General features: G+C 32.3%; 1 protein-coding gene across 1 annotated transcript; it reads right to left on the bottom strand.

Annotated features, from left to right (window-relative positions):
- Positions 1-1,107: 1,107 nt before the first annotated feature.
- LOC126975409 (UDP-N-acetylglucosamine transferase subunit ALG14 homolog) lies at positions 1,108-2,637 on the bottom strand. Its single transcript, XM_050823298.1, has 2 exons — positions 2,632-2,637; positions 1,108-1,611 (listed from the first exon to the last, which is right to left on the bottom strand). Exons 1-2 carry the CDS (start codon positions 2,635-2,637, stop codon positions 1,108-1,110), a joined length of 510 nt encoding a protein of 169 aa, XP_050679255.1.
- Positions 2,638-15,662: the final 13,025 nt, after the last annotated feature.

The following is a 15,662-nucleotide window of genomic DNA, read 5'->3' as shown; positions in this document are numbered from 1 at the left end:
ACTGTAAAATATTCTTGCCTAACATTAAAATTATCTGGGACAATAACTGTGAAACAGGAATAATAAAGTAAATATATTTTTTATAAGTTGTATTTAGTTTTCACTTCGAAAGTATAATAGACAATTCAAAAATCAAATTAAAAGTTCACATTTGAAAATAGTGATTCTAGTCTAGAATTTGGTGCTCTGCCAGGAAATTTTAAGCTTCTCACATAATATATTGTGTTCAGCTAATTTTACTCCAGCTTTGATAAGATTTATAATGTAATTTCTTTAGTGGTCCACAAGAAAAGACATTGCTTTAAACCTAAAATATTTTAGTGGTTTCGTACACGTTTAAATTTTTTAAAGATTTCTTCATTTTGATGTACAAGCTTTTAATTATTAGAGGTTTAAGTATTAAATTATCGTTAAAGTGTACTGGGCTACTTTGTGTTAATAGGAAACCTTTTTGGTGCAAAATTTGTGAGTGAAACTTTTTCACATGGTTGCTACAACATTCTCGATTTCAAAATGTGCAACATGTGATTGTTTGACTATCGAATGTTTTCACATTCAGCTTTAAAAGTAAAGATGGAAACAATAAAAGTAAGTTTTTTTTTAAATACTAGTTCGAACGAGGAACTAACCCACTAGAAATAGCGCGCTACGTCAGTGTTGTGTTGTGAAAGGATACGGCTAACAAACGCACTATACGTTTTGTTATAATCGCTTCCAGGAAACTTTGACTTGATGAATGAACTCGAGGCCACCAGGCACTCGAGCATATAATACATTTTTTCCATAAAAAAATATGTTTACAAAGTAATATCGTACAAGTAAACTTATTATTTAATAGCCTGAGGGCGGTCGCTCCATTCTCAATCTGTGGAATCATTAAGAAAGTCATTTCTGTTATAATATTATGTTAGTGACCCATTTACATAAAACTGTTAAATTGAAAAGGTTGTTAAATGGGTGTCCTATGATTTAGCTGACCTACAGAGAGAGACCTCTGACATTCTTTGTTCTCGCCAAACCTGGTCCCAAACCACTACTACTATTTTCGCGATTTGGACAATTTTACATTATAAAGAATTTTCTTCTCGAGAAGCACACAGCCTTCTTTCACAGAGGTTGTTGAGTCCAGTTAAGTTGTGGCCACTGGACTACAAAAATATCGGCTATAAATTGTAGTATCTTCCCAGACAATGATAAAGTTCTTACCCTACAAAGACTTTCAATAAACACTATTCTGCAATCCAGAATGCAAAAACATCTCATTAAAAAAACAACAAAACAAATTGGAATGCATGTTCCAGGGCCATTGCAGATTATAACATCGGGTCTAAATCTAAATATTGGTAGAACACAGTACAAAATAGCATGGAGGGTGCTGAAAATCGATGTCATATTGGGCTGATGTACATTTCTACTTCTTGGAATCTTGCAGATTTGATAGTCTTTTGTATCCTTTTCAGTGGAGATTATTTTAGTTTCACTATTATTGTCAGAGTCAGCCATCATGTAAAGCCTTGGGCTGTATTTTTTTAAATTCATTTGAGCTACAATTTTTAATAGCTCCGTAGTGTGACCTCCGGATCCAATGCAAAGTATAACTTTTAATGATTTCTATTCGACAGTAAGTCTGTTCTGCTGGGCATATATTTTACTTAAAATATAAAGTACTCTCATCAACAAAGTGCCAAAACTTGTAATAACTGTTAAAAGCACTAAATTATTCAAATCCATATCCGAAATGTTCCAAAGGTACAAACTTTCTGAATAACACTCAGTCACTCAAGAATTTTCTCAAACAGCCTAGCGAAACTCTAAGAACAAGCGATTGTATCAGATCAGAATTCAGATTGTATGAAACCTGCAGTGATTTGTGTTTTGACATAAGTCTGAAATAGTAGTAATAAGTAATTAGTAATCAGAAGTAGTCGATTGGCGACGAAGTATAATCCGCCTAAGTTTGAAAGCGAACAGTTACATAATATAACGTAGTGGATTTCGGCTATCTCCGTTTTTACAAAGTTATAGCCGTCATCTGTCAAATGTCAATCTATCAATGACTGCACCTTTCATACAATCGAGTGATAGGTTGAGCCCTTGATTTTAATAAAATAAAACCTAAATTACTTTTTTTTTCTTGTTCCTTTCCTATTTCTAAACTAGATTATTTATAAATCCATCAACTTAACACGGGACCTGGCTCGAATGACAGTTCTAGGAAGTACGGCTACTGTCAGCAAGAAAAACTCAACAAAAGCGGTTTATAACATCAAGTAGGCCAGTAAAAAAAGAAAATTTTCGATTATTTTTTTTGTATGGCGTGACTCAGCATAAAATCACCTAATGCTGCCAGATCCAGGTGGAGCTCTTGAAAAAAGTTTTTGGCCAATATCTCGGAAACTATAACGAAAACGGTTAAGAAAATAAAACAATAATGGATTTTATAACTTTTAGGGCAAAAGTTAAAAACTCCATTACTCTATAAAATAAAATTTTGCATCTTTTATATAATTTGGAGTAAATTTTTCAAATCCTGAAAACTTTTTGTAAAACTCACTGTTTACGGTTTATTTAATGAACCGGTTTTTCTATTTCGGCCAATATCTCGTATATATTGGATTAATAAAAAAATACATCCATCCAGTTAAGAAGAGCAATTTATGATCTGCAAATGTAGTTTAAATTTTTTGATCTTTGCTGTTTAACTGTTTTCTTTAGGACTTGTAGTTTTGCCGGAAATCAAGATAAACCGTTTTTTACTCTTAAAAACGCTCCCCCCTTTTCCACTTCCCGACCTCAGATCGCCCGTAATTTTTTTTCCTTTCATTTTTGTTATATTCTCTTCCTTTTCCAATGGGTTTCATCCTTCTTTTATTTTTTTGGTTTCAAAAATTATCGAGCTTGGTCGATATTTTTTTTAAATTTATTTATTTCTTTTTTTGGTCGATAATTGTTCTGTGTAATATATGTAATATTGGTCCGAGAACGTGACTTAAATAGCTACCAAAAGAAAATAAAAGCTTTTCCTTCCGCCAAAGAGGATATAAATTCTACCTACATAATACCTGCTGTTGTCTGCTCTTCTAAGTTCTAACGTAATAATTAATATACCCACCGCGCCGGTCAACATAACTCGGTCGGGCGTTAAGTCGAAATATTCAAGGTATGCGTACCTTGAAAACTTCGACTATCGGCGGAAACATTAAACGTCTTAAAACTGTCTAAAAGTATGAAATTTCATTATGTCATTATTCATTAGGAAAAAAAATGTGCGTGTAATTTTTACGTGCGATTGAAGTAAAACTTAATAATAATTAACAGATAGGTACATAAATACATTAAAATTGTGTACATTAATTAAATCCAAGTTACCAATTAAGCACTCACGTATAATTGCTGAAGTGCTACTGAGCTTTGTAATTTTTTTTGCAATTTTTTTTCTCAAAACGAAAAAAATTCTCAAAAAATCTCAAAAGTCACTCTCTACCTAGAATAGGAAATTCTTTATAATTATATTGTATAAACAGGTAAGGATTTATTTATTTTACAAAGAATGATATAGAGTTGATATTATTTATTAGAAAATAAACACTTACACTTTTTACAGGTCAAGTTATTCTTGCCCCCTCTTATATAAAAAACAAAGCCAGTTGTTCTCTTAGTTAAAGTTCTTCTGGCTCATTAATGTGAAGTAAGCACTCGTTAAAGTTCTGTTTTACGATAACTTTCTAGAATGTTCGTGTGCTATGGGTTACACGATGTTTGACAGTTAGAGTAGTTTAACACAAAAGTAAAGAACAAGACGGTTGTTTTCTATAAACATCATAAACTTAAATATTAGTTAAAGTGTTAAAGCAAGAGAGTTCAAGTTCATCGTTTTAAATATTATCTAAACTTATAGTTGTAATCTCTTTTGGAGCGTTTATCATGTACAGAAAATGAAAACATTCAAGGACGCCTCACCAACATGCCAATGAATTTATTTTATGTATTTTTTAAATTGTTTATGCACATTAAAGTAATAATAGGTTTTCCACTGTTTCGATAAAAACACGAACTTTAAACAAGATCATGAAACAGTATTAAATAAAAATTAATACCTATAATATTCAATATTTTTATATATAACGTAGCGATACAATGAATAAATGATACAAAAAACATAATCATAAAAAAAATATTCAAAATTAAAAAAACCTTTTTCACCTAAATAAATCAATTTTCCATAATATAATTTCGGAACAACCTGTAAGAAATCTAGTATCCGCGCGCACTGCGCACACCTACTTCGTTGCTCCTTATGCGACCACGTAAGGGTGATTAAACTTAAAAATATAAAAAACTTAACGATTAAGTACTTTTATTATAAAAAATTTTAAAGTGACCCGTTTTTTTATTTTAATTAATTTTTAAATTAGCCCCAGCGTTATTTGAAATATCCTAAGATTAAGGATTATATCATTTAAATACCGCACTACCTAAGAACAAGAGGTTTTTATTACGGCAACTATTAGATGATTGTGTGCGTGGCATCTTGACACTCAATGGCATCTTTCGAATTTTGTAACATACGCTTCGTGTTATTTAACATTCAAATTGATAAAATACAAAATACTTACTGATGATATGTGATCCCAGTGTCTTTCTTACTTCTTGTAGTATTATTTTTACAAAGTTTTATTACGCAATTTTAGTTTCAATTATTAGCAAAGTTTAACAGAACATGTGGAACGTCAACGTCACACATTGTTCGAGACTGGCTTGAGTACGCCCACTTGGGCGTAGTAGTAGTTGCCGCAGTTTGCGACTATGCCTGCGGTAACTAGTTGAACCGCAGCGGAGACCAATCCTTAATAAATAACCTTCATTTGTTTGGCAGTAAGAGACAGATCGCATACCGCCGGGCATAGATAACAAATTAATTCGGGTCAGCTAGTATTTAATAAGATAAAAAAAAATATATGTTGTCTTGGAACATTTACTAAAGCAAACCACTATAATATTTATTACCATCACGAAGTCACCATAAATATTATTATGTGAGGGCTTGGATCAAACAAATAATATTTCTTACTTATTGTTTTATTTACCTCTGTGTTTCTGAAACTCTACGAGAAATGAGCGATACAAATCCCTATTTTTCGTACAAGATAAGAAATATTCATACAAATACAGAGAGAAGGTTCATAAATTGGATTTGTTATAAATTTTTGTCTTTTTATTTATTACTTATAGAAAATCATATACAATAGATAAAATCTTAGTACTTTGACAACTCAATGGTTTTTTAAACGACATTGTTATGGCAACATGATTAATTTATATAAACATTTTTTTCCTGATCTTAGTTAATATTTAGATAGAGCCTCTTGCTGCAAGACAACCGATGAAAACAGGCCAGGTTTATTATTTGAGTGTGCGTGAATAAGCTACGTCTTTCACTCGCGATTTGTTTCACTCTGTGTGAGTGTGCGTTGCTCAAAATAGAGGTTAAGAGTCAACCTCAATTTTTTCTACGTTTACACAGCTGTCACAGTCTGACATCCTGACGCATAAATGATCGAAGTTCCTGATATTATTTTCACCAAGTTACGAATACATATTGCGTCCTCTTAAAATTTGAAATACCACTACTACAATTAAATGCATTTATTTTCTCAAAAATTGAATATTTTTATATCAATTATTAAAAATAAAGTGTGTGTGTACTTATGTATGCACGCAAGAAGTTATACTTCTTTGGCCTAACGAAGCAGAAATCATTAAAATTATTTATTCCTCGTGCTATTCTACGTTTTTAGAAAGAACAATTTTGTAAAAATCTTGCAAAGATGGCTTTGAAAATTAATTAATAAATAATGATTACGGCTCTATGGGCTTGAACCCTTTGCCTGTCCTAATAATGGACGAAGAAACCAAAAAAATAACGAATGACGCAAACGTCAGTAAATTTTAGGAACCAACTTCACCCTGTTACTTTTGTATTACAGTGATATATCGCGTATCTTATAATTTCACTCTCATCATTTTTTCATAACGCCCCTAAAGAAGTATAACTTCAAAAGGCACGCGGGGAGAGAAAAAAATTACCCTAGAAACTCTCCCAGTGTTGTTTTTGCCTAAAATGAACTAAATGTATAACTAACCCAGTATTCTTAGATTAATAGTTATATAAAATATTTTATTATATAAATTCTTAGAGCTCCTTTCTACTATACTAACTCTCTAGACCTGACTGGATGGCTTAACGAGAATCGAGTTTAAATTTATAGACCATAAAATGTTTCAACAAGCTGTGGGTCGGGACAATAGAAGTTAGTTACTGGTGGTCCCAATGTAACAGATGTGCTGTGATTGTTCACGGATTTATTGATCTAAAATTATATTTTACATTCAGTTTACATGTACTTAGAATTAATACATTGATAACAAGTGCTGACCTTGCAATCTCATTGTATCAATTCTCATCTATACATATAAATAAAATTGGAGTATCTGTTTGTAATATTGAGAAAACCGTTTTTTACTACATGTATATGAATATATATACGGTACATACAACAAAATAACATTTTTAATAATTTTTATCTGTCTGTCTGTCAGTGTGTTCCGGCTAATCTCTGAAATGGCTGGACCAATTTTGACAGGACTTTTGTTGGCAGGTAGCTGATGTAATAAGGAGTAACTCAGGCTACGTTTATTTTAGAAAAAAAAATTTTTAGAAAAATAAAGTTATCTTGCAATGTCCAAGAAACGGTCTAACTTTAAAAATAATATAATAATAATATGCCCTGCCCATTACAATGCAGTGTCGCTCAGGATTATTGCAAATGCCTAAAATTCTGAGCGGCACCACAACTGCGCTCGTCACCTTGAGACGTAAGTTATCAAGTCTATTAACGGCGCCAAAAAACGCTATAATATATATAAGCAGTAATATATACTTACTTGCATATACTAAAACCTTCTCCGAAACGTGCTGCATGTTATGGTAAAAGTATTATCTCGCTCAGTTCAGTAATTTTCGCAGTTATACTGTGAAGGAAAAATACGGCCCTCCATTAATTAGTTTTTTATCCTATTATAAAAAGTAATAAAAGTTTTTTTATATAACATTCAACGGTCAATTTCTTTTAATATTACAAATATAATTAATGAATATGTTGAACCAATGCTAAGGCTATCATGCAGAGCGTTCCGGATTTGATTCCCGCTGGAAAAATTAAATATTTTTCGTGTGCATGTTTTGCTAGCATATTCTGGTAGGATGTTTGATTACTGTACAAAATCTTACTGATTATCATCAAAATCTGTAATAATTTTTAATTTTTAGCCAGTTTATGCTCGTACCGATGCATTAGTATCTATCTATATATATATATAAAAGAAAGTCGTGTTAGTTACACTATTTATAACTCAAGAACGGCTTTACCGATATGGCTGAAAATTGGTGAGGAGATAGCTTAGAACCAGGAGACGGACATAGGATATAATAAGTCATAAAATATCAAAAAATTACGAAAAAATATTATTATAAAAAAAAATATTTTCTGATACATTTTGTACAGATTGACATTTTGATGACATCTCGAGAATAGAAAGAATTCAATAAAGTTTTTTGTTAGTTTCACGCTACATGAGTTATAAAATACAACTGACAGTGCACGTCATGTTATTCAATTTGTCCGGTTGGTGTGTTTGTTTCGAGTTTCTAGTAGCTTATTGTGCCGATATTATCATTAACAATGCCACGACCAAGACGATCAAATCATTCCCGACAAAGCAGCTCGTAAAACGGATCGGCTGGCAATACGAAATCGTCCAGTAAAACCTCAGAGATCAACAACTTATAGATAATTTTCGACGCACAAGAAGAAGTTTATGAAGTACTAATTTGAATCGAGCAGCGTTTCGATACGATTGCAGTACTTATACTGTACTGTAGTACTGCTTGCATACTAGCTTTCGCATTGGGCCAATGGACGTTGTTTGCGAGTATTCTGCGGAGAAACGCAAGACTAGTGCTGCCATGTTCTAGAAAACACTCAAAAATACAATATTTGTTTCCAAATGACCACATTTGGGGCAGACATCTAAGAACGAGGATTTAATCCGACATTCAAGGTATTTATTTATTTACATACTTACACACAATACAGTAAAAGAATAACATACGTACTATACTTATTCCTATTTATTGTGTATGCTAATTCTAAAAAAAGTATTTATAATTTTAAATTTTAATCTTTTGATATTGTAGATATAAGGAGAGATTCACGATCGTATTCGATCACTGCAACCTCTCGAAGATGCACAGCTTAAATTTTTACAATTATACTTCATGGGCAACATGGACAAATAACTTGATCGATGTCAAGAGATCAATGCAGCAATGATAATAGCAATTCTTCAGATCTGCAGCAAGTACTTAATGAACATTTTGCATGACGAGTTAGCCCGCAAATCTTTAATTTCCGATCCGTCTCGCATTCGCCCTGACCATTCAAATCTTAAGGCCAATCTTTGAAAGTTTGTGGTATGAATCAAGACAATCCATTTCCGAAGTTCAATCAATATATATAAGAGATTTCCACGTATTCCACTCATCACGATATCTCTGGAATCACTAGAGCTAAAGACTTGAAATTTGGTAGGAATATTCTTTTCACCGAGTTAGAGGTCAGCTATGAACGGTTTTTCCAAAATTCCATCTGCAAGAGTTTTTATTTATTATGAACAGAACAACGTCTGTCGGGTCAGCTAGTTTTATATAATAGCCAACCCGGCAAACGTTGTATCGCCATATACTAAAAAAAACATTGTAATAATAATTAGGGGTTATAAAAAATAGATTAAGACCTAGTCACAGAAGTACTTTAAATATTGTGACTGTTCATTGTCAGTACATTTATGAAAATTTAATATACGTTCACAAAAATCGTAACCTTTTTGTTTTAATAGTGATTTTCATTATTATAACACTAAAAATGATTGCTTGTGGCTAATTCTAGTAGGCTTCATAAGATACATAATAGCTTTAAGGGTAAATGTATACACTTTTATAATAAAGTACCAGCCACTCTTCAGGCATTATCTATAAATACATTTAAATGTTTTATTAAAAAATGGCTCTGTCGTAAATCCAACTACCTACTCCACAGTGATCGGACAGCCTGGGACTAGATTATGATTTTTTTATAACAATAGCAATGGTAGTACAATATTGTATATTTTTATTTAGCAAAAAAAGAATGCTGGGAGAGTTCCTTGCGCCGCAGAGTTTCTTTTCTCCGCCTCTCTCAGAGCGGCATTTGTTTCCGAAGCGGTAGTAGTATCTAGTATATTAGAAAAGACATCAAAAAATAAATGCCTTTTATACGTTTCGGAGTAGTATGCCAATTAACATTGTGACACGAGAATTTTCTATATAATAATATACCACATTTTTAACAGATATTGAACATAGAATATTTATACGTAATTTAACAAGATAATACGTTTTTACTGTCAGATAAATCAGAACTGAATACCAAAAAAGTAAGGACCAAGGAAAATTAATTACCCTTAAGACAATTTCAACGTCCAATGAAAGTAAATGGAAGATCTATGGGGCGTGTTAGTTGAATTACTGTCAGGTCAATGCAGCTACGGCTGCGAGGAATATAGTAGCATGATTAATTTTCAACCGACTTCCAAATCTGGACGAAGTTTTCTTGTTTTTTTTTTGGATGTTTATTACCTCATGTCTCCTGCGCTTATGGGCCGATATGATTTGGTTTTGTATGAAAAGGTTTATTATGCAGGGAAAAATTTAACTTGAGGATGTAATCTATTAGGCAATGAGGAGTTAAATTTCATAAAAATCAAGTATTTGTTTACAGAGTGCTGCAAATATGTGCGAAGGGAACGATAGCTGGTCTATGCGTCAACTCGTGAACGGGTGCAGGTAGACCTGTTGTAGTTACTAAATCGATATAGTTTATTGTTAAAACTCCTAAAGTTTTATCACTACATGCCGGGACATATTATATAGTAGAAATATTGAATGTTGAACGTAGCTCTTGAATTGAGTAGCGAAATGTGCATTTTCTTAAATGCTAAACATTTCACCGCCGTAAAGACTTGTCATTTACACACGCACGACCTTATCTGAAACTAGGCTAAACTTTGAATATAGTGCAGTGCGCAAACGTATTCTAAGCTCTTAAGTATAGGCAAAGAGCTCAGAATAAATCTAGGTCTTATATAAGAATCTCTTTAGCAAATCCTCGTGACTTAGACACACTCTTGCCTTTTTAGTAGTATTTTCAAAGTTTAAAAGGTTGCGTCCTTTTTTATTTTAATTTATGATGAATCGTGACTTGATGAAAATAATATAAGGAATAATGCTGTCTATGTTAAGTAGGTAATACAAATTCCGTTTGTATTTGAATAAAAATATTTAAATTTGAATTAAAACGGAACGTAAACGCAAAAACTTATTTTTATGCCTATGAAGTTTATATACTTGATAATTAAAAAGAAAAACTTATAAGGAATCTAATTTATGAATCTTCTCTATGTTTATTTTTTTTTATTGAAGAGGAAGACAAACGAGCGTACGGTCACCTCATTAAGTGATCACCGCCGACCACACTCTCTTGCAACACAAGACGAATCACAAGAGTGGCCTTATAGAAAAGTGTACGCGCTTATCACTACCTACATATTATAAAACTCAAAAACTACTGCATCGATTTTCATGCTGTTTTCACCAGTGGATAGCGTGGTTCTTTAGGAAGGCCTTCGTATATAATTTGTTAATTTTTTGTTTGATTAACGATATTTGTTGGAGGTGTCGGAGAAAATAAGCAATCTGGGCGCCTTCTATGAAAACATATATATATGTCATATATAAAAATTATATAGGTCTACAGAAAAGTCTTAAGGATAACATGGGTACTATATCCAATTTAAGACTTTAAAATATTGGAAATCATAAAGCGATAATGTAAAAGCTATTTACACAAATACGATATTTTATCCTAATCATTTTTTTACTACTTAATATTATAAAGTAATTCAGAAATATGTATTTGTTTCATATTTAATCCATTAACATTAATTAATACAATTGGAATGGCTACATTATTCCCGAAAACTTATATCATTTTTTTCTATTAATAGAACAGCGCCTGTCGCGTCATCTAGTAATATATTATATAATATAAAATAGTTATACATATTATATATTACTATTTTATATAGTACTTAACTAGCTGAGATGGTTTGGACATGTCGAGAGAATGAATGAAGAACGATTGTTAGTTTGAGTGTTAGAAGGGGAAGACCTAGGCAGACGTTTCAAGATCAAATCAGGGACGTCTTGGAAAAAGGCCAGGTCAAGAGTACCCTAAACTGAAGAGCATGTATGAAAGGAATAATGAAAGTGGACGAAGCGAAACAAGGATCGTAGCAAGTGGAAAGAAGTGGTCTCTGCCTACCCCTACGGGAAAGAGGCGTGATTATATGTATGTATGTTAACTTGCGGCAATAATAGGGATATATATCGCTCATTTCTTCTAGTTTTCCAGACCCACATAAGTAAATAAAAGAAACTGTGAGAAATATTATTTTATTAATATTAATAATAATATTTATGATAACTAATATGGTGACTTTTTGCTGAAAATAAATATATACTGGTTTGCTTTAGTAAATGTTCCAAGATAGCATATTATTATATTTTAATGTAGGATGTAACCCTTAGCCGTTACGAGACTGAATAATTCAGAGCAGTTAAAAATACACAGTACATACTAAGGGCTCGTTAATTCATCGCGGTTGGTTTTGCGATTGAATATTATATTACTTCCATGCCCTTACGTGACCCATTTGGTGTAGGTACCAACCAACTCATTAAAATATATCATCTTCTAAATTTTATATGATAATTAATGACAATTGTGATTTTTTATTTTTTTTAAACGACTCCAAAAAAGGAGAAGGTTCGCAATTCGACTGTATTTTTTTATGTTTGTTACCTTAGAACTTTCAACTCGGTGTATCGATTTTGGTGATTCTTTTTATAATTTGAAAGCTGGAGCTTCCCGTCTAGTTCCATTTTCAATGTACCTACAATTATTGTTATTTTTGGAGTCGGTGTCAGCCAAGGTAGGTTCGTAACTATATACATATCAAAGGTGAGATGTGCTTGTGTCGCACGCGCGACGTGACGAGGCGAGATACGAGAGCGCGGCCGCTGCAAGAGGACATCGATTCTAAAATTAACAATAATTGTAACCACAATATTATATTGTTTAATTAATTTGATTGAATTATTGGGTAGTCTAATATTTTTCATTTCATTATATATAAGAGAACTCTAAAAATAAGTTGATTATTAAGTTGTAGAAGAAAATGCAAATTTGTACTTTTTAGTGCTGTTTTGAAATAGTTTTTTTGAACTCGGTTGCTTTTTGCTTTTTGTTTTTTGTTCATTTCAAATGCGTGTAAAGTGAGACGCACTCGTTATTTTTTTTCTTTATTTTCCTTCAGCATTATATATCTATGTATCTACTGATTATCATATCATGTTTTTATTACTTTTTGATGATCTTGAATTAAATTTAAATCTGCACTTTTATCGTAACAGTATTGAAAAATGTAATCAAATTTATCGAACAACAGCCACTTTTAAATTGAAATAATTTTGGCACAATCCCTTAAGCCTTCAAATGTATGCTTAGGATGTACAATGTCAACCAAATAAAAAGTAAAAAAAGTCTCCTGTATAAATAAAAGAAAACTCAGAGTTCTGGAAAAGGTTAACAAATTGTCGCAATGAACAATTCAAATATCCGTTTATTATTCTATTTCAACATTTTTCCTACTTAAATATTTATATAAAACGATATTTTTTTATTAAATTATTTTACTATTGTTAGTTGTATACAACTTTTGAACAACTCTGTGTTAATTGGGCTAAAACATTCTTTAATGACGTTTTATTTATAATATACCAGTGGGAGGCTCCTTTGCACAGGATGCCGGCTAGATTATGGGTACAACATCCGCGCCTATTTCTACCGTGAAGCAGTAATGTGTAAACATTACTGTGTCTCGGTCTGAAGGGCGTCGTAGATAGTGAAATTACTGGGCAAATGAGATTTAACATCTTATGTCTCAAGGTGACGAGCGCAATTGTAGTGCCGCTCAAAATTTTTGGGGTTTTCAAGAATCCTGAGCGGAAGTGCATTCATCAGCTTAACGTCCTGTTCGTCTCGTCTCGTATTTTCATAAAAAATACACTATAAAAATCGACGAAATAGAATTAATATTATGCTAGAGAAATGAAATTTCAACGCTTGTATTCCTCACAACTTTCCGAGAAATCCTAATAATAAAATAATATTATTGACACACTATTACACCAATTATCTCGCCCCCAAGTAGGCAGAACCTGTACTATGGGTGCAAGCCAACTATTATATATTCGATATACATACTTAAACATAAATAATTACATATTATAAACATCCATGACTCGGAAACAAAGATCTATCTTCATCATATAAATGTTAGCACCAACCGGGATTCGAACCCGAGACTTCTAGCTCAGTGGGCAGAACAAAACACATTGATATTGATTAAATTTTCTTTCTATCCCACAGTAGAACGAACCTGGGTTTAAATTTGGTCGGTAATAGAACTAAACGTTGTTTAAACAAATAAAAAACTACAAAAAAACACAACCGAATTAAAAAAATCTATTAAAAAACAATAGATATAATATGCACTAAAAAGTGAAAAAAAATAATTACGTATTTTTATACAATCTAATAAATGTAATTCATTAATCTAATTATAGTTACAATTATTGTTTTTTTGGCGTCGTTGTCAGCCACGGTAGGCTTGTACATAGTTGGTTGTGGGTGAGATACCATAATATCAGGGGAAGTTCAATTATGTCTTTTCTTAAGAACTCTACAGACCTGGACTCAACAACCTCTGTGAAAGAAGGCTGTGTGCTTTTAGAAGAAAATTCTTTATAATGTAAAATTGTCCAAATCGCGAAAAAAGTAGCAGTGGGTTGGGACCAGGTTTGGCGAGAGCAAAGAATGTCAGAGCGTATCTCAATGTGGTTCTGTGCAGTTTTAGCGGCGTCTCGAGCTATCTGAGGTCTTGTGCTCATCATGAAGAAAAAATGGTGACGATCTGTATATGAGTCATGGCTTTCTCAATGCAATATTCTTAATCGTTCTGCAAAGTTCAGTTAAATAGCTGCATGTTTTTTCTTTTAGCAGCTCTGTGAAAGCTTTAGTGAATTATATAATTAAGTGACTACCAGCCATTAACGATAAATTTTCTATGAGTAAGATTCGTTTGAGGGCATTGTTGTGACGTTTGAACTAGATTCGGCCATTGCGATGTCGCTTGCTATTATCATATAAAAAGTGGTTACTGCTTAAATCCAGATACGGACATAGATTTCGTGACCAGAGTGGCAATTAAGAATGACTCGGTAGAAAATAAACCCCGCCCAATTATATTAAAAATGCAGGCACGATATAAAAAGGATGACTTTCTTTCATCACTAAGGAAAATAAAAAATTTAAAAGCTTCCGACCTTGGATATGCCGGTGTTAATACTCCAATATATGCTAATGATCACCTATCAACCTATAATAAATCTCTTCTAAATGAGGCTAGACGAAGAGCAAAGCAGAAAGGCTTCATGTATTGCTGGGTCCGTAACTGTACGATCATGGTTCGGAAAACTAGCAGCTCACCGGTTATTCATATAAGTTCTAGTGAATGTTTAAAGAAAATCACATAAGTGCTACCATACTAAACTCATACATGTTTGTCTTTGCTTTGATATTAATGACTTTTAAAATTATTTATAGATATTATAGTTTTAATTGTAGTTGCTGTTTTTGCAAGCTTTATAATGTGGTTGGTTCTGCGAGGGAATGTTTCTATAAGCTAGTTATTTTATTATTTATTATAAGTGCTTTTATTTATTGCTATACAATTTTGTGGTGTATGTTTTTAAACTTATTTTGTAGAAAACTGTTTGAACAAATTTTGGATCGAATTATTACTTATGATTACTATTTATTAATGCTTCTTCTAACTTAGTATGGCTCTAACTATATTTTACCAAAACGTTAGGGGATTACGCACCAAAACAAAACAATTTTATTTGAATCTTTTGAATATGAATTATGATATAGTTTGTTTGAGCGAAACATGGTTGTCAGAAGGATTTTTCAATGAAGAATTTTTTGACTCGCGATATAGTGTATACCGAAATGATCGTGATTACAAGCGTCTAGGAGTGACTATGGGTGGGGGTACACTGATTGCTGTACGTCGTAGTTGTGTTACTGTAGACATGCGTCACTCTTACGTGCCTCCATGTTTGCCTGATGCGGACATTACTTCTCTGGACCTACTTTTGGAAAAGTATACAACCCGAAAAAAGTTAAGGGTTTTCTGCTGTTATTTTCCACAAAACACACAACAAAGTAACTCTCAAGCTACATTTTTTGAATATTTATCTGATCTAGTAATTAAATTCCCAAATGATAAATTCATAGTATTAGGAGACTTCAATGTTAAGGATGCAACATGGCTGCATGTTCCCGGAGGACATATTACCATTGTAAACACTTCTTATA

This window comes from Leptidea sinapis, chromosome 35 (genome assembly GCF_905404315.1).
Source record: "Leptidea sinapis chromosome 35, ilLepSina1.1, whole genome shotgun sequence".
Classification (NCBI taxonomy): domain Eukaryota; kingdom Metazoa; phylum Arthropoda; class Insecta; order Lepidoptera; family Pieridae; genus Leptidea; species Leptidea sinapis.
This window is presented reverse-complemented; position numbering and strand designations above follow the sequence as displayed.